General features: G+C 34.6%; 1 protein-coding gene across 3 annotated transcripts in view; it reads left to right on the top strand.

The window, feature by feature from the left end:
* Positions 1 to 524: 524 nt before the first annotated feature.
* Positions 525 to 21603, top strand: part of LOC149786943 (uncharacterized) — a 170433-nt gene continuing 149354 nt past the window's right edge. For 2 of the 3 annotated variants that reach the window (XM_089977477.1, XM_089977475.1), the window contains exons 1-2: positions 1211 to 2437; positions 6498 to 6587. In XM_089977477.1, the coding sequence (XP_089833603.1) occupies positions 6515 to 6587 (73 nt within the window). In that variant the 5' untranslated portion in view covers positions 1211 to 2437; positions 6498 to 6514. Of the gene's footprint in view, positions 647 to 1210; positions 2438 to 6497; positions 6588 to 21603 lie in introns of those variants that run through there. The other variant, XM_089977476.1, reaches the window with a different exon arrangement.

Below are 21603 nucleotides of genomic sequence, written 5' to 3'. Positions count from 1 at the left end.
ATGTAATGCTAAGATTTGGCTTGATTTAGTTGTAGCAACAGAGATAGTACTGGTAGAGGTAGGCGTGGTTGTTGTTATTGTTGTAGTTGTTGTTCTGGTGATGCAAGTACGAGGAAGAAGAGAATGTAGATAAAAGGAGAACTGGAGGATTTCTAGTCAACGTAGTTGTAATTGTTGGAGTGACAAATGGATCGATGCAAGTATTCGGGCTATTAGATAAAAGAATATAAACATGCAGAAAGGCTCGTATGCAAACATTGTAGTTCTACTGTGATAATTAGATACGAATTCATTCTTCCCTGTTACTGTGTTTTCTCTACGTTTGACTGCCAGCATTAAACTTGCACAATCCACATGAACAAAGTAGGCATATAGTTATACAGTGATATGATCCTCGAGACGTCCTTGAAGTAGTAGTTTGCAACAACATAATTCACCCATATAAGGTAATATTTGTATAACCCAGCTGGCGGGTCATCCAGGCAAGTTGACGTATTTATAACCTAGCTGGCTGGTATATCCTTATGAAATTGTGGTAGTGTTTGTTTTAATTTGTTTATAGCAACAGGATTTAGTACATGGAAAGAAGAAACATACTATGTGTATATTCAGGAATTTAAGATTTTGAGGAATTTATAGAAAGTCTGTAAGTATCTTTCTTTTTCATATGATCATAAAACCGTGCAAATACATATTCATATTTCATGTGGTCACAACGGGTGACAGTTACTCAGTCGATGTATTTTGCGCGTATCAGTCTGACTACATACTTCTTCTTTCATATCACCCGTGTTCTTCTGTAGTCAGTGTATGGAGTATATGATAGCCAATTGAGGACAACATATTTAACATTCCAAGAAACTGAACTGTGTACATATGAACATTTTTCTAAACGCTGTTCGTTCCCGTCTACAACTACTAAGTAACCCAAGTGTGTAAATATACAGAAATTTGTGTCATCTGAGAAAAATATGTACAAGTAAAAAAAATTCTTTTCTATGATATATAAACAATTGGGCTGCTCTCGGCCATCGTAGAAACATTACTGGAATTACATTAGTTTAGAATGTGCTTATTATCACGTATTGACACGAATATATAGAACGGATGAGTTCAGACTTGATACACAGATGCGTAGAACCCTTGAGGTCAGACTTGATACAGACACATATCATGGTTGAGGTCAGACTTGATATGGAACTATAAACTACTAATCGTTTTGGTAACAACTTAAGTGTAGGACGATAGTGATTCTATCACCACCATTATCATCACCAACACTGTTAGTATCATCATGACCATTATCCTCATCACCACCATTATCATCATCACCATTAGTATCATCATCACAATTATCGCCATCGTCACCATTATTATCAGCAGCACCATTAGTATCATCATCACCACCATTATTATCATTACCATTAGTATCATCAACACCATTATCGTCATCACCACCATTAATGCCATCATCACCATTATCATCATCACCACCATTAATATCATCATCGCCACCATTGTCATCATCGTCACCATTAGTATCATCATCACCATCATTATCACCACCACTACTATCACCGTTAGTAAAGGTGAAAGTTGCCAGCACTGTTATGTCACTTTAACAAAGGCACTATTAACATCTTCCCGGGGTTAAACACAACAACAACAACAGCAACAGCAACACCGCCATTAGTGGTCGAAGTTGGTGTTGTTGTTTTTCTGGTTATGCAAGTACTATGAAGAGAATGTAGATGAAAAGTAAAATGGACGATTTAAAGTAAAGAAAAAAGTTTTATTTATTTGACTGACAAATGGATAGATGCAAGTACTCGGGTTACTAAAAACAACTCCGGTGGCCTAGTGGTTAGAGCGTCCGCCTCGGATGCGGGATGTCGTGAGTTCGATCATACCAAAGACATCGTAGCGATATGACTGAAAAAATGTCAAAGTTACTTTAAATAATGATAATAATAATAATAGAGAATGTGGGTTAAAAATAATAATTAGATAAAAGCTTATAAACATGCAGAAAGGCTCGTATGCAAACATTGCAGTTCTACTGTGATAATTAGATACGAATTCATTCTTCCCTGTTACTGTGTTTTCTCTACGTTTGACTGCCTGCATTAAGCTTGCACAATCCACATGAACAAAGTAGGCATATAGTTATACAGTGATATGATCCTCGAGACGTCCTTGAGGTAGTAGTTTGCAACAACATAATTCACCCATATAAGGTAATATTTGTATAACCCAGCTGGCGGGTCATCCAGGTAAGTTGACCTATTTATAACCTAGCTGGCTGGTATATCCTTGTGAAATTGTGGTAGTGTTTGTTTTAATTTGTTTATAGCAACAGGATTTAGTACATGGAAAGAAGAAACATACTTTGTGTATATACAGGAAGCTAAGATTTTGAGGAATTTGTAGAAAATCTGTAAGTATCTTTCTTTTTCATATGATTTATAAAACCGTGCAAATACATATTCATATTTCATGTGGTCATAATGGGTGACAGCTACTCAATCGATGTATTTTGCGCGTATCAGTCTTACCATATACTTATTCTTTCACCCGTGTTCTCGGATTCAGCCAATGTGGGTATGTGAGAAACTTTGCCAGTAGCTTCTCGTGGGTCGGTGGTTCTTTCCGTGGTTTTCCAGGGTTCTTCTTCCACCATTAATACTGGCCGCCATGCATAGCCTATCGTGTGCTGAAAAATGGCGTTAAACCCTACAACAACAACAACAATCACCCGTGTTCTTCTGTAGCCAGTGTATGGAATATATGATAGCCAATTGCGGACAACATATTTACCGTTCAAAGAAACTGAACTGTGTACATATGCACATTTTTCTAAAGGCTGTTCGTTAACGTCTACAACTACTAAGCAACCCAAATGTGTGCATGTACAGAAATTTGTGTTATCTGAGAAAAATATGTACAAGTAAAAATTGAGTTTTCTTTGAAATATAAATAATTTGGCTGCTCACGGCCATCGTAGAAACATTACTGTAATTACATTAGTTTTGAATGTGTTTATTATCACGTATTGACACAAATATATAGAATGGATGAGTTCAGACTTGATATATAGATGCGTAGAATCTTTGAGGTCAGACTTGATACAGACACTTGTCATGGTTGAGGTCAGAATTGATACGGAACTATAAACTACCATTAGTTTTGGTAACAACTTAAGTGTATGACGATAGTGACTCTATTACCACCATTATCATCATCACCACCGTTAGTATCATCGTGACCATTATCGTCATCACCACCATTATCACCATCTCCATTAGTATCATCATTACATTTATCGCCATCGTCGCTATGATCATCATCACCGCCGTTAGTATTATCATCACCACCACGATTAGTATCATCATGACCATTATCATCATCACCACCATTAGTATCGTCATCACATCTGTCGTCATCGTCACTATTATCATCATTACCACCATTAGCATCATCACCACCATTAGTATCATCATCACCATTATCGTCATTACCACCATTATCATCACCATTAGTGCCATCATCGCCACCATTATCATCATCGTCACCATTAGTATCGTCATCATCACCACTACTATCACCATTAGTAAAGGTGAAAGTTGCCAACACTGTTATGTCACTTTATCAAGGGCACTATTAACATCAGTTGTGGTGACAGTACTTTGATGTATGCTGAGATGTGGTTTGATTTTAGTTGTAGCAACACCGCCAGTAGTGGTAGAAGTTGGTGTAGTTGTTGTTTTTCAGGTGATGCAAGTACGGTGAAGAGAACGTAGATGAAAAGTAATATGGACGATTTAAAGTAAAGAAAAAAGTTTTATTTATTTGACTGACAAATGGATAGATGCAAGTACTCGGGTTACTAAAAGCAAATAAAAAACCGAAAGACGTATATGCTAACATAGGATTTTTACAGTGATAATTGGAGGCTTATTCATTCATCCCTTTTATTGTGGATTATCTACGTTGACTGCCTGCATTTGATTGAGCAACAACATGAACGAAGTATACATATAATTCTTAATGTGATCTGATCCTCAAGTAGTAGTTTGCAATAACATAAATAACCCGGCTGTGATAACCTTTCATAACCTACCTGGCTTGTCATCCAGGTAAGGTGACATGTATATAACCTAGTTGGCTGGTATACGCTTGGGATATTCTCGAAGTGTTTGGTTTGGTTGTTGATAGAAACAGGGTTTAGTACAGGGAAAGTAGAAGAATACTTTGTGTAAATTCAGAAAGCAAACATTTTGAGGGATTTATAGAAATTTTGTAACAATATCACCTCCGTCTTTACGTTGAATTCTGGGTAAAAACGAAAACTTCTTCCCGTTACATATTGCACATCTTCCACCGTATGCTATTCTTTTTTTTTTTGTAACACTGGATAGATCATTAGTTGAAGTTTTAGCTCTGCATTGCAAACAATATAAATTCATATAATTAGATATAATATGGATATAATTGATTTCTCAGCGACAAAAAAGAAAGCAAACAAGGGCCAATTAAACATCATGCAGCGTTACCAAATTCAATCGGAATGATAATAATAGGACCACCTGGATCGGGGGGTAAGTCACTTGTGACTTAATCTGATAATGAGATGGTTAAAGTGGGATAAGTTGTATTTGGTTGCACCATCAGTTGATGCTGTACAAACTTCATTATATGCTGTGCTTTTGTACTTATATGATGTGCATATTTCTTTATACGAAACTTCATTATAATGAGATGGCCGATAGCTGCCGCCAGAATACAACATCAAAGTAACACGAATCTGTCATCAACTAGTTATTAGCAAGTGTGAATTTCATTCATGTCAAAATTAATTGCTTTTAGACTCCCAGCTAACTGTCCAGCTAGAATGCCCCTATTTCAGTTCCCTGTGTTTGAAAGCTAGCTTTAAATATGGGATTTAATATTAATAATAATAATAATAATAATAATAATAATAACAATAATAATATTAATAATAAACTATCTTTAACGAGGATAACACATTTGGTCATGGCTGACCCATCTGCCATGTGGTCCTCAGTTTTTGTAATAAAATAATAAAAATAGAAGTTCATGCACATAACCATGTATCGTCGCACACTCATTCGTACATATTTGACATGAATGACTATGTGTGACTATACTGGGAAACATACAAATATATATCAATTATGGATATGATTTTAAAGTTTTCTATTCAGAGCTTTTAATATATCATTCCAGCTGGTCTAGAAAGAATTTCTTTAATGATAATTTAAAAGAAGCAAGGGATGTTGAATTACGTATCCTCATTGGTAAGGAATCCCATACAGTAGGTGCTGATACAGAAAATGAGCTTTTGTAATGATTGGTTTTCGACCAAGGAATCTGGAGATCGTTGTCTGTCGTCTGGTTTTCGACCAAGGAATCTGGAGATCGTTTGCTTCGTGTGGATCTGGCAACATTTCAACAAGAATGTCCCAAAATAACTGATGCTGGTGGTGGTATTCTAGAGAGAGAGAGAGAGAGAGAGAAACGGGGATCAGATCAGCAGATAAAGGTGGGTGTGATAGCGCTTGAAATATGCCTAAGAAAATGCTTGGGTATCATCATAGAGCCCTCCACAGATAACGACGCATGTATCTTGTATGCTTATTCAAAGATGACATGGTGACATTGTGGAAGGCGGCATTTTAATATAGAACATGATCTGGTTTTCTACGTAGTAGTTATCTTATCTACAAGCTGGCATGTGATCATAGCACGTGATTGAAGCACAGTTTAAGAGAGTATATGCCTTGGGTCGATGTAGAACAGATTTAAGATCAAAGACGTTTGAGAAGAGTCATCGATAGGAGAGGTTGTATATCAGATGATTTCTCTATTGGGGTATGAAATAAAATGTTTCATCTTTGATTTTGAAGTTAACATCACAATAATTCATACAAATTACCTTAATTAACTTGCAGCATTAGAACTGTCCATTTTAGATCAACGAAGTTTGTATACTGAGGAAACTTGAATGGTGCATCTAATGGAGGATATATTATGTCTAGAATACGTCACGGACGACGGACACAGCAAACATTTTCTTTACATTAGATGATACTGAACTGAATTGATTATATATGATGTTATCGATATTATTACATTATTACTATTAGGTGAATACACTTTGCCAGTTTGATAAAGCAATAATCCACGATATTTATATTTGCATATGCACAGTCAAGATATAGTGTTGTAGTGCTAAATGGTCAGTATTTACATGATGCCTTTAAGCACACAGTCAAAATCTATTTTTTGTTGTGTTTAACAGTACACATTTTTGCACAGAAGCTGATATCTACGTTAATTTCTGAATTAAATGGTAGTCATGTATATGGATTTTGGCCGGGAGTTTGTTCTTTGTTCTTTGCTACTCAGTTCTAACACATACAATATGTTAGGCTGGCGACTCATTTCACCTAGAATCGATACGTTTTTATTCACAGGCCATTTAGACGATACGATGGCCACAGCAACATCACGGAAAGCTATTTGCAATCTGGTCTATTTTGGAACTGTGGAACTAAAAATAGAAGGTATGTGATATTCATATAACAACCTTTTTGCTATTTTTTTTACTAGCACATCAATACGTACACATAGTGTTCCAGAGCGTGCTAAGCGTTTTAGGCGGAAGTTATACCATCGTCAACATTTGTATCAGTCGGAATCTTGATGACATAGTTTTCTTTCATTTGTTATTTCAGGTCTAATATACTTTATGAGATTTTTCAGTAAATTGATACGTAATGCAATTTTAAAAAGTAAACGTTTTGATTATTGTTTCAGCTGCCTGATATTAAAAGGTGTCCAATATATGGTAATAAAATGTGTTCAAAAATAAACATTTAAAAATAAACACTCTACTTTATCTGACGCCGGACGGTGTATTTGGCCTCTTATAAGTCGGATTTGCATTGTAGGATTTTTGTTAGTTTTCCTTACTACTGACAATAATGTTTCGATGTTAGTATACCGCTTTAATATTTTGCAGTATCTATGAAAAATAAAATAAATTTTCAGTGTGGATATTTTTGAGAAGGTTAAAAGTATGACAGTTTGTAAATTGTCTATAAAGCCAAATGTAAAGTTCCTTTCGTACGAATATATTTTTCAGGAACACAAAAATAACATGTATCGGTATTTCGCTTTTCAATAGTTGAACATCAATATAAATACAAAGTGAAAACCCTAGAAGCAAGATCTTTATTTCAGCTCTCAAAAACCGAGAAGTTTATTTGTTATTATTTAGTGTTTCGACCAAAAACTGTGGCGAAGTTTATCCCCTCCATTCCCATATTAAAGTTACTCAGGCAACGCGCCAATATGATTTGACACCATTACGTCATATCCCACAGGTTTATTGGATGCCATAAATATGTTTTCCTGGGCAACATATGTACCACTGCATAAGTCTGGATTCTTTGAGATAACACGATCCACCCTAATGATTAGACATATATAACATAATCAACCCTAATATACACATATAACACGATCCCCCTAAATGACTATTCACAGATAACATAATCCACCCTAATGGTTAGTCACAGATAACATGATCCACCCTACTGGTTAGTCACATATAACATGATCCACCCGAATGGCTAGACATATTAAACATCATCAACCCAATTGGTTAGGGACCGTTAACAAAATACATCATGATGGCTGCCAACAGATGAACTGGTCCACTCTGGTGGCTAGACACATATAACATGATTTATTATTATTATTGTTATTATTATTATTATTATTATTATTATTAATACGAAGTATAAACAAATATTTAAAATTCAACGTAACTTAAGAAACTGCTATATTGATATTGTTATAAAGTTTTAAATTGATATGATCACAATGTTTGACACACACACACACACACACACACACACACACACACGCACACTGGTGTATTGTACACAGTTGAACGCTCCGGTAGCCTCAATGATTAGTCGCGGGTTCGAACCCCGACCGAGTCATATCAAAGACTTATAAAAATGGTATTCACTTGACATTCAACATTAAGAGGTTAGTGTTAGGACTGGTCGACCTGGTGTCGGGATAATGTGACCGGGTGGGACATGATGCTACATCACTATAAACTGCCACAGTGCAGACATCGTAGCGATATGACTGAAAAATTGTTAAAGCTACTTTGTGAAACGCAACACACACACACACACACACACACACAGACACACACACACACTACATAGTTACCATATCAGTACTACTCCAAATATCAAATTACTGCGTGAATATCATTATTATGTCTGAATTCATTTTCATGATACCACAAATTGTGTTTATTTTATTTATTACATTATACGTTACATTTTTCCAATTCTGAATTTAAACTTTTCATCAACAAGAATCCCAGCGAGAGGGGATGGGGATGTAGTAGTAGCGAAAGGTTTTGGATTAGGGGTAGTAGATTACATAAAAATCAGTTCAAAGTCTTTGACATACGCGAAGTTTATAAAATATGAAAAATTAAACTATATCCAGAGAAAGCCATCGCAACTACAGTTTGATTTACAACTTTTCTGCTATCCACTACATGTATAATATAGCGTGCCTATCCACTACATGTATAATATCTCGTGCCTATCCACTACATCTTTAATATCCCGTTCCTATCCACTACATGTATAAACCCCATGAAACTCTGAATCTCAGAGCAAAGAGCTTCAAAACGTATGCTGTGTATCCTTAGTTTTCGTAATTGCTTTGTTATTTGTGCATTATTTGCAATTTCCAAGACAACGATGTGTGCAAAGATCATGTGAGAAAAAACACAACATATTTTTCTAGTGGTTTTTTTAAAGCGTTTTCAAGGGCTTAGTTTAATTCAAGAAGCAAGACAATAAATACTTCGGAATTCATGTCATTTATCTACACTTTCAGAAAATATTGTTGAAATTAAAAGTGAATTTGTTGACAAATCGCCATTTTCAGACAAACTGACTTCCGAGTTTTCAGAATTTCAACTCAATTTTAAATCTCGCAGTACCCATCTGTAACTCTAAACGTATGCCAAATTGTTCAATTTTCGTCACGTATATCAGTCTATGTCAGGTCCCTGATGCATTACCGAATTATACTTTCATGTATATTGCCAACTTGATCGGACACTTTAAAATAATATATTCCTTGCTTTTCTTCTTATTTTATTTTCATTTCTTTGGTGGAGGAGGGGTAACTAAAGTGTGGCGTGTGGTAAATATTATTCGATTTAGCTCTAATTATTACAGACAACGATAAATTAAAGGCTAGTCTGTTGCATGCCATCTCCCTGCCGGCCGTTCTTTATTACTAGTTTGTTAGCGCCGGTATAATCCCACACTGGTCATCTGTAAAAAAAAAAAAAAGTCTTATTGTCGCTACTCCTTCTAAATGGATGTCATATGAGTAATGAGTTTTCACTAGAAAATGTATTATGGTGTCTCCTTGGTCCTACATGAAAGTAATGGCTTTTGGATGTCCAATATGGACGCCCAAGTAGTTATTTAAACATACTACTCCTAAATAGATGGTCATATAAACAGAGGTTTCATCTGATGTCTAGTATGGTACTATGTGAAACTGGTGCCCATGTGATGTTCGATATGGCTGCCAAAGTGACCATCTTGAAAGTCTTGTTATTGCTGCTCCTGATGAATTAGAAGAAATGTTCCCATAAGGTTTCACCAAATGATTTCTTGTTGTGCCTTGTTGGTCCTAAATCAAAATGGTTACGCTTGCATGTACAGAATGACAACCTTGGTAGCCATGTTGAAAATATTTTATCGCTACTAGTCCTGAATGTAGACCAAGTTGTTTAAGAGCTTGTCTTTACAGGTCCGTCTATCTTCCGGGGGTCTTCTCTGAGTCTTCCTCTATCACATATTCTGGATGTCATGTACAGCCTACGACGTTATGAAGAAAAGCGTTAAACCAATACAGTTCTCATTAACTGATAGTCGATCTAGTAGCCAAATTATGTGATTTTGGTGTGTACCAGTTTTCTGTTCAACTGAGATAATTGGGGAGTTTTACTTACTTTCTTTTCTTCTGTCTAGCCTTGAGATCAATACAGATTTATCTGACGTGCATGTTTTGACTTTAATTTCTAGTTACATCTGTTACATTTTAGAAAAGCATTATTTTGAAAAAGATTTCTAAGTCCTTTATGATTGTTACCTATATATTTTGCTTCCGCAGTTCATTTTAATGGAAAATGTTTTCTTTGGTAGATGAGTCGTTTCTAATTTGACATTATAGAGTTTATGAGAATTTGATATTATACTGTAAATTTTGATGAATGCAAATTTATTTGCATCAAAAACGTAGTTTATTCATTTTCATACCGTATAATGTTAATAATTTTGTTGTCAGGATTGACGCTGCTTATTTCAAAGTTAACAATCTTTCCATCAGGGTTGACACTGTTTTTTTTCAAGGTTAACAATCTTTCTATCAGGGTTGACGTTGTTTATTTCAATGTTAACAATCTTTATATTAGGATTGACGCTACTTATTTCAAGGTTAACAGTCTTTCTATCACGGTTGACGCTGTTTATTTAAATGTTAACAGTCTTTCTCTCACGGTTGATGCTGCTTGTATTAATGTTATAATCACTAAGCGTAATATATAAATCTTCATCTTTTCTAAATATTTTTGGTTTAAAATTGACAAATAAATATTTGTATTCTCCTGAATGTTATAACGTAACAGATCTATGTCCAAACCTTTTCCCCATCAAAACTTCTAAACAAATACACATTATCACGTAAAACATATTTTATGAAAAAGAAAATATTTATCCATCAGCTTTTACGAGACGGATTGTCTAATAAATTCATGGTCAAGCTGTTTCCATGACCCAAGAGAGAGAGAGAGAGAGAGAGAGAGGAAGTTCAACCCTCTTGGAAGAGGAGTCACTTGACAATGAAGATATGGCTACATCTGGGGAATTTCGGCAGCCGAAGGTACGGGATCAACTGTAAAGACAGAAGTCTCTTTGAGTCTCTGGCGAAGAACTTTTTAATGAAATACTCAACATATAAAATTACACTCCAATATCAATCTACATAAGCTTAAATTACAGATATAAGAGATACATATAAAACAACGATATTCTTTCACTTACTAACATCATACATTTTTATCGTTTCTGCCTTTTAGAATATAATACAGATAATTAAATATCGAATAGATTCACGAGTGCTAAAGAATCTAAAATTCAATATTTTAGACTAATACCGTAATTGAAATATATTTTACTGAATTTATTCTAAAATGTAAACATAATAAACTGTATTATTCAAAGATTATTTTATTTCTAAATTAATTATTACGGAATATGGAGTTGGTAACGAACGATGCTTTTTACTATAATCAATAATACAATTACAAGTAAATATAAGTTCTTCAAACAATTAAACTTTCCAATACATTATATTAAATAATAGTAAAGAAATATTAAAATAATCCAATGTTGCAATGTACTGATGTTAGATTAACATCTTAACACTAAAAATCCTTATAACACTAAAAATCATTATACTATATGAAAAATTGTACATAGACGATAATCTTACCTGTAAAGACAAAAGTCTTTTTGAGTCTCTGGCGAAGAACTGGCGTGCCCATGGGCTGAGACTTTTTATATCAGTTTCTTAGGACAAAGCCAAATATGGACATGCGCCTAGTTCTTGTGTACGCCAGAATCTCAAAGTGAGATTTAGTTTCTTACAGACTATCGTCTGGGTCAATGTACGTCATTATGTAGACAAATCTGCAAGATCAGCTCATTTACCCATCTAGAAAAATCTTTGGAATTCGTCTAGTTCATCTATCTAAACAACTTACCGAATGTAATTTTTTGCTGACTTATGATACAAGGGAAATGTATGCATAAGACGGTTTTGTATTTTTTCGTAAGGGGCGCAGTCTTTATTAAATAGTATATAATTGTAATACCGAAATAATGGATTTAATCTCAATATATTTTAATAGAAAATTACTTCCAATATAATTTAATGAAAACTTACTTTTAATACAATTTAGAGAAAACTTCAATCTTATTACTTGTACTAAAAATTATGTCCTAATACATAGATGGTTGTTTTCATATTAAACTAGTACAATATTTACATCAACTCTCCCAAAAATATCTGAATTGATCATAGTATAGTTGTAAGTTATTGTTATAATGTGTATGATTTTTCACTTTAATTTTTGCGCCACTAAATGCAAAATGAAGATTATTATTTGAGTCTAGGAAATAAAGTGCATCTTTTGAAAAAAGAGCGATCCATACCTAGAATACCGCTAGGGTTAAGGACTTTTGAAAAAAGAGCGATCCATACCTAGAATACCGCTAGGGTTAAGCACTTTTGAAGAAGGAGCGATCCATACCTAGAATACCGCTAGGGTTAAGGACATAATACTGGTTTATTTAAAATAAAAAAAAATATATGAGTGATTCGGAAATGCTCTGAAAGGAAGGTAGTGGTTCTACATTTGATTTAAACATATTAAGACATGGGCTTGAGTCGTTTCTTTTAAAAATGAGTGGTTCAGGATTCAAGTGTACTTTGAGTAGAAAATTGCTAGACATTTCTCGATGCATTTTAAATTTTCCTATGGATAAAATGTCCCAACCAATTATACGAATTATTTCAAAATCTTAAACGATCACGGACAGGCATTTTCATGTCTATTCATTCCCACTCCATGCTTAATATCCTGTGGGTGAGGACAAGGAGTTGGATGAATATATTTTGGGAACTGCAATCTCTACAGAGTATAAAGGTTCCATCCATTGAATATCAGAATGCAAATGAGGTCTCTCGCCATCTTTAATGCGATTGTGTCCTCTATATATAACACATCTATAGTTACATACTTTAGAGATTAAATATGCGTACCTATTATTTCCCAGTTAGGTGTAGTTATCAATATTAAATACAATAGTTGATAGAAAATAATGCTGATGAATTTATAATCCAGTATTTACAAAATGAGATATTATATATTCAAATGTTGATATCATTAAATTATTTACAAAAAATATCTATTCAAATTTGTGGTATTATAAATGTTTTTAATTTGTGATATTATGAATTTCAATATATAGTATACATTAATTCTCGATATTAAAAATTACGTATAAATTGGAATTACTGATGTCATAAAATAAGTACATATAAAAATATGATATCAGCAAATAAGGAAAAGTAAACCCAATGACCGCTTCAGCGTAGTTGGACCAATTTTATTTTACTTATTAGCAGATATTGTACAATTTTTAAATTCTATCTTTATTTATTTATTTATTGTACTATGCATATACCAACTATTATTTACAGGCCTCAAATATTGACATGGAATGCAAAGCAACTGTAATAAAAATGTCAATTATATGAGATGAAAAATACATCTACCCCCAATTAAGAAATTCTTATATATGTAAAGTATGACCGCACTGAAAACTCCATCTTAGGCCATCTTCTAATTTACAAGTCAAGTAAAGTTCACGCACGAAATTGTTGTAAATTTTATTTAAGCCTCGAATTGGGTATATTGAGATAGCTTGCCAGGAGCTTCCTGTGGGTCGGTGGTTGTTAGTCGCGATTTTCACGGCTTCTTTCTCCACTAGTTATATTGGTCGCCATGTATGGACTATTATGCGCTTAAAAATGGCGTTCACACCCCACCCCAACACCCCACCTTCAGCATTCTCAGTCATCCACGATTCACCGACTTATCCTCTTGAAAAATGATACGCAGTTTGATAATCCTCTCTTAATCTGTGTAACAATCCAGGTTACAAGAACAAACGACCGCCGGACAGGCGGAAATGAAGATCAATTACAAAACATCGCTGGGGGTCATTTTACAAATACATAATAAATCAAAGTTCTGTCAAAGGACCCATCCATCCCCCCAAAATGGGAAGGATAAGATTAACCACGAGGATGATAACAACAACAACAAAAACGATATAAACATATGCAAGACAATGAACAGGAGTAATCATCCTAATTATTATTGTCATAAAATAATTTTTCTAACGATCGTGCCGCATACGAAAATAAGGAGAACCTATAGCATATTTATTTATAGATTTATACAGACTATGCGTACATCAATAATTCTTATGTGGTCTTATACATAGGCATGGAGTGCTAAAGTAGTTGCCAAAAAAAAGTCAATTATACGAGATAAATGGTAAGTTTAAATAAAATGGTAGAAAAACTGTAACTTGCACAAGGGAATGACTCGATCAATATTCAAAACGTAATTAAACCAAATCAAGTATAGATGTTTCCCGATAAGATCACACTAGCAGACGATTTTCTGCCCATTTTACCTGGACGATGGGAAACCTGGTAGTTTCTCCTATATGCAACTTCCAAAATTGGCCATTTTGAACATGGTGCTCTGAGATAAAATAAACTTATAAATTACAAATATGGATACCAAACGAAATCCTGATTTGCATTCGGTTTATGTGAATATGTTTTGTAACAGTTTCTGGAGACTCATTTAATTTATTTCAACTTCCAAACACTATATACAATCTGCCAGCATACCACAAATATGGCTGCTGATGACGTCATTCTAGATCTATCTTTATACGATATCTTAAGGATTATGGAGCAAAAAATTTTTGGTTTCTGAAGTAAAAAGAAATAAGGAATGAAAATTTACGTTCTGTTAAGAAAGAAAATAAAATGACAAAATAATAAACATTCAGGACCAAAATGGTCAGTTATGGAAACTTGATATGTGCAGTATCCCAGTGTATAACCTGCGTGTGTGTGTGATTTGGTCATCATGCCGCAGACATGTGGCATCATGTCCCACCCAGTCATTTTATCCTGACACCATGCCAACCAGTCCTAACAGTAACCTCTTAATGATGAGCGTCAAGCGAGGCAGCTCATAGTACCATTTGTATGTCTCTGGTATGACTCAGCCGGGGTTCGAACCCGCGACGTTCCGCATCCGACGCGGACGCTCTAACCACTAGGTCACCGGAGCGGTCTAAGTGTATAACCGAATGAGTTCTGTTGCAACATAAATTTGGTCATCTTCCTCCATTTCACAAGGCAACACAGTTTTACGCATAAAACTTGAAAGTTTTAAGCGTACGAAATTATTTCGCGTTGAACAAATATCACTTTAAAAGATTGTTTACGTCCAAGAAATAAAATTTTGGTATGCTGCTATTTTCTCTGGAGATTAATATATGGACGGAACAGTTCATTCTGGAATTCAGATTACCCCACCACCTTCAACCACATTTATCTGATAATCGGTTCGTGTGCAAGAAACTTTACACCAGCTGTCTCCGTATTAAATAACCTCCATTAGTCAGTGTAGATGGAATTCAGGTTTACTACCAGCACTTCCACAATACAGTATCCCCATTCTCGGCATGCATGATCCAAGACCTTCCCTGTCATCTACTCCTCCTCTTGATACGTGATACCCAGTATGATAATCCTCTCTTAATCTGTGTAGCAAGTCAGGTTACAAGAACAAACGAATGACGGACAGATGAAAAAGAAGACCAATCACAATGTCTGCTAGTTTGTTCTTAGGGATGACACTTTACCGCAATTGTTAAAGCATTAAATGACCTACTTGCATTTGCTGTACCTTACAACACCAAATCAAACCAAATCATTTTTTGTGTGACTAACAAATATGATTAACATAATAAAGAAGGAAAAGAGAAAAAAGACATTGCTTTTCACACATATTTGTGATATTTCAAAAAATGGAGAGAATAAACATCACACACTCTGCTCATAAAACATCACTGAAAACACTTTACAACTCCATAATAAAGTTTAAGTTAACAGGAAAAGCCCCCCAGCCCCCCGCAACAAACCAAAGCCAAAAAAAAAAAAAAAAAAAACACAAACAAAAAAAACAAAACAGAAACAACATAAAGGATAACATTAACAACAACAGCCAGCAATAGGAGTAAAACCATCAGCAAGTAAAACAATAGGAATAATCTTCATCATTACCATCATCATCACAACAACACGAAAATAATAGCAATACGAGGATCGAACATGACCATAATACCAGCGATGATGATAATATTTATTTAAATGGTTCCTCTACCATTATTTAGATACCCATTCTAAAATCTAAAGTTCCAATTATTTTTTCTTGCTAAAGTTTGTAATCCAACCGATGACTAAACAATATACGTTACACTTGATAACCCCATGGCCCTGCACCGGGCATACACCACACAGTACAGGAAATCAGACAGTAAAATGCCAATGGAAAAATCACACCCTTGAATAATGCAGCACACTCTATTTAGATCGCATTTGGTGCCTAACATAAATTTATTGCAGAATGGGAAGAGTTTTCGAAATACTTGGGTGAAATAGGCCAGGGATTCTTTCCTTGCGGCGATGGAACACAGCTCTGGCGATGTGAAAAGGCTGAACGCTACATACGTCACTATGCATTGGTGACGTCACAATGAAGAGACCCTGAGCCAAGAAGTAGACTGGTTTCCTGTCGTACTTGAACATAAAATTACTAGCATTCTTCAGCCTTGACCTTTTCTTGAATAAAATGGTCACCAGCACTTAAACGTAAAGGCCGATATGCGGATGGTTTCAAAATTTGTATTTATCCTGATATAAATCAAATAAAATTATTGTAGAAAATGATAAGTGAAACTTTAGCTCATCGTTTCATATTTAAGTCGTTTTACTAAGGAAATGTGCTAAAAGGGAAAGGCAGTTTTGGAAAAAGTGGCGTTCGGGATAAAGTAAATATAGTTGTTGTTACACATCGCCTGACAATACCTTGTTCACACATTTAAGTGCTTTATTGCAGCTACTCTTTATTTTAGCACACACCTTATTTTACGTGACATTAATTTTTATTTTGTTGTATGCATCCATGATCACTCCTACCCAATCTGTAAGCAAAACAAATAGGCATCAGTTTATACGAAGGGCCTAGTCCAACAATGTAATACGTCTACCATGATATTTACATTGTTTGGGTCGACATAAACAACATGAATATCGGGGTAGACATATTACATTATAGAACTACGATCGGACATGTATAATGTTCACAATCATGAGGACACTAAAAGATAAAGGCAAAAAGGAATATATGCTTTAGGAATTTTGTTGTTGTATATGATTATCGTAGTTTATCATCCAATGTAGTCTTGATACAGTTCATTTACAAAATCATATGGAAGTGAAAAGTCTGTATTGCATTTGCTAGATTTGTGCCCTGTAGACCTGTACCTAAATACAGTAGTGCATTTGCTAGATCTGTGCCCTATATACCTAAAACCAGTATTGCATTTGCTAGATGTGTGGCCTATATACCTAAAGACAGTATTGCATTTGCTAGATGTGCGGCCTATATACCTAAAGACAGTAGTGCATTTGCTAGATCTGTGCCCTATATACCTAAAACCAGTATTGCATTTGCTAGATCTGTGCCCTATATACCTAATGACAGTATTGGCTTTGCTAGATTTGTGCCCTATAGACCTAAAGACAGTATTGCATTTGCTAGATTTGTGCCCTATAGACCTAAAGACAGTATTGCATTTGCTAGATTTGTGCTCAATAGACCTATACCTAATGACAGTATTGGATTAGCTAGATTTATGACCTATATACCTATATATAGATTTGTGTCATGTAGTCCTATACCTAAAGTACTATATGCAAACAAAATTCTAAGGTCACCACCAATTCCAATACACAAAACATTTGGAAGCCCGAGGTACAGACAACAATATTCTAATTTCAGTTTCATACATTAAGTGTCAGTATAATTATGCTGATTGACAGATATATGAACACTGACATTGATAATCCTAGCAATTGGGGAATGTATGTCACTGTGACGTATTCTAGACATAATATATTCTCCACTAGATGCATCATTCATCAAGTTTCCTCTGTATACACACTTCATTGATCTAAAATGGACAGTTCTAATGCTGCAAGTTATTTAAGGTAATTTGTATGAATTATTGTGAAGTTAACTTCAAAATGAAAGATTAAACATTTTATTTCATACCCCAATAGAGAAATCATCTGAAAATTAAACTTATAAAAAAATTGAATCTTTGTATAATCACAAATTGGGAAAAGGCAGTCCAAGTGATTAATTGGTTTTTATAGATGTATCCGACTGTAAACAGACATTGAAATTCATCAATCACGTGCAGCTAACACCAAACTATAGACAAACTTGTGGCATATAAAATCTATACCTTAATAATGGTACAGTTATATTCCCTAAAAAAAAGTGGAGCACAATAAATCAGCAATATATTCCAAATATACATAGTCACATGGGCATGAAAAGTCAAAGCAATCTATTCCAAATAATCATAGTCACATGGGCATGAAAAGTCAAATCAATCTATTCCAAATATGCATGGTCACATGGGCATGAAAAGTCAAAGAAATATATTCCAAATAATCATAGTCACATGGGCATGAAAAGTCAAAGCAATCTATTCCAAATATGCATAGTCACATGGGCATGAAAAGTCAAAGAAATATATTCAAAATATAAATAGTCACATGGGCATGAAAAGTCAAAGCAATATATTCCAAATAATCATAGTCACATGGGCATGAAAAGTCAAAGCAATCTATTCCAGATATGCATAGTCACATGGGCACGAAAAGTCAAAGAAATCTATTCCAAATATGCATTGTCACATGGACATGAAAAGTCAAAGCAATCGATTCCAAATGAGCATTGTCACATGGACATGAAAAGTCAAAGCAATCTATTCCAAATAATTATAGTCACATGGGCATGAAAAGTCAAAACCAAAGCCAAGGTTTGAAAATATGGTCTTGTATAAGAGTTTCCCACCAATATATTTAAACATGATCGAAAGCTTATGAACTGGTGTTGCTATGATCTACTTAAGCTACTGGATAAATGTATTTCTTTGAGTGGATGCACATGCATGCACAAGCCAGCTGGATAGAGAAAAATCTTTATATGTAAATCCAAGATTTTTAAATGAGCCACACTTTAGAATGGGATGTTTTGCAATACATTGATGTGGCAGGGCATAATGATATTTTAGTACTTGCACTCTGGTAACTGATGGGATCTAATTTTGAAAGACAAAGATATCTCCACCCTTCCCACTATGATAACGTCTTTTTCTTACAATGATACTTCATATATGAAATATTACTATAATATCCTACAATCTAATGAAGTAATCTGAATATGCATATCAATATTGTACCAGGCTGTTTTGTATTTTCCCAACAAAGCTAACAAAATGAAGCTAAAACATGAACAAGCCACTATAATGGCCTGAAAATCAAATCATCTTTATATTACAGATATAGCTAATAAATAACACCAGTCTACTTTGAGTGATTGCAGTATGATGATCATTATAAAGTTTATGTAAAAAGAATTGCAAATCCTAAATGTGCGAAAAGATGATAAATTGCAAAAGGGCATGAAAGTCTAATCAGGTTATTTCAATAGAACTTAACCATGCCTTTCAAATTATATTTGCCAAGCTGAAGTGATTTTTTCTAAAGTTGCATACAAGGCTTTTGTAAAAATATTATACAAAAAAAGTAAATAATGTGTACAAATAATTACAATATAATGTCAGCTACCAGAACCAAACTAGGTCTTTGAACGCACTCATGATATCTGAAAATCCAGTCTGGTGTTTGAACTAACTCACAACATAAATATCCAATCTGGTCTTTGAACCTACTCCTGGTGTATGTGTCTAGTCTGGTATCTGAACCCACGAGATATTAATATCCAATCTGGTGTTTGAATCCATGCTATATACACATCCAATCTGGCCATTGAACCCACTCATGATATATAAGTATTCATTCTTGTCTTTGAAACCACCCATGATATAAATACCCAGTCTGGTGTTTAAACTCACTCATATAAATATCCTGTCTAGTCTTTGCAACCATCTATGATATAAATATCCAGTCAGGTGTTTGAATCCATGATATATACACATCCAGTCTTGTGTTTGAACCCATTCACAATATGAAATTATCCAATCTGGTCATTGAACCCACTCATGATATACAAGTATTCATTCTGGTCTTTGCAACCACCCATGATATAAATATCCAGTCTGTTGTTTGAATCCATGATATATACACATCCAGTCTGGTGTTTGAATCCTTGATATATACACATCCAGTCTGGTGTTTGAACCGACTCATGATATAAAAGTATCCAATCTGGTCATTGAACCGACTCATGATATATAAGTATCAATTCTGGTATTTGCAACCACCCACAATATAAATATCCAGTCTGGTGTTTAAACTCACTCATATAAATGTCCAGTCTGGTGTTTAAACTCAACTCATATAAATGTCCAGTCTGGTGCTGTCTTATTTAAATGAGTGACAGACAGACAGATGAATGGACAGCCAAAAACCAATATGTCTCTTTGGGTCGAGACAATATAAATCCCACAATATGAATATCCAGTCTGGTGTTTAAACTCACTCATATAAATGTCCAGTCTGGTGTTTAAACTCAACTCATATAAATGTCCAGTCTGGTGTTGTCTTATTTAAATGAGTGACAGACAGACAGATGAATGGACAGCCAAAAACCAATATGTCTCTTTGGGTCGAGACCTATATATGAGGGGACGAGTGCTGAATGGACAGCTGACAATCGATCTATCTTTCCTTCAGTAGAGACCTAAATATGAGTGCAATATATGCAATGGTTAGGTATATATTATATTGCAACAAACATTTCAACCTTAAAATCAACTACTCTTGATGATCTTGCTGTATGAGAAACTGAGTACGGCTTCAGCTAGAATGGGAGAGATAAAATCTGATTGAGTAATTGTGAATGAAGTATGTGAACAGAATGAAATATGTGGTCCAAATACCCCAACCAATTTCCTTGCAGATGGCCATATTAAAAATGTACACTGTTTCTTGATATAAATTGATTTTCATGGGGCAAAGAACTGTGAGGCTCCTGCTTTTACTTCAAGTAAAAAATGTATGTCCCACCTATAAAATGTCCTAAGATGGTCCACTCATCTTCCTTTTCTTACTGCTAAGCACTGACTACAATTAATACCATATATGGTAAAAAAAAAAAAAATTCTTTATTCACATATGAATGATATCCTATTGTCTAATATGGTAATTAAAGATTTTGTAAGATTAAAGTTCTTTCATAGACCAAATGGTCTCCACAAGTGTTAACTGTTAAGCTGACTGCTACCATATTACTGAGCTGATTCAGAGTGAAATTATGCATTCATGTTAGGGAAAATACATTATTGTCAAAATGTAAATACACAGTTCCAGAATGTCAACATATACAAATCTGAAATAGTTGTTGTTGTTGTTGTAGGGTTTAACACCATTTTTCAGCACACGATAGGCTATACATGGCAGCCAGTATTAATGGTGGAGGAAGAACCCGGGAAATCCCCAGAAAGAACCACCGACCCTCGAGAAGCTACTGGCAAGCTTTCT

This window comes from Sinohyriopsis cumingii, chromosome 12, assembly GCF_028554795.1.
Source record: "Sinohyriopsis cumingii isolate HCF-2022 chromosome 12, ASM2855479v2, whole genome shotgun sequence".
Classification (NCBI taxonomy): Eukaryota; Metazoa; Mollusca; class Bivalvia; order Unionida; family Unionidae; genus Sinohyriopsis; species Sinohyriopsis cumingii.
This window is presented reverse-complemented; position numbering and strand designations above follow the sequence as displayed.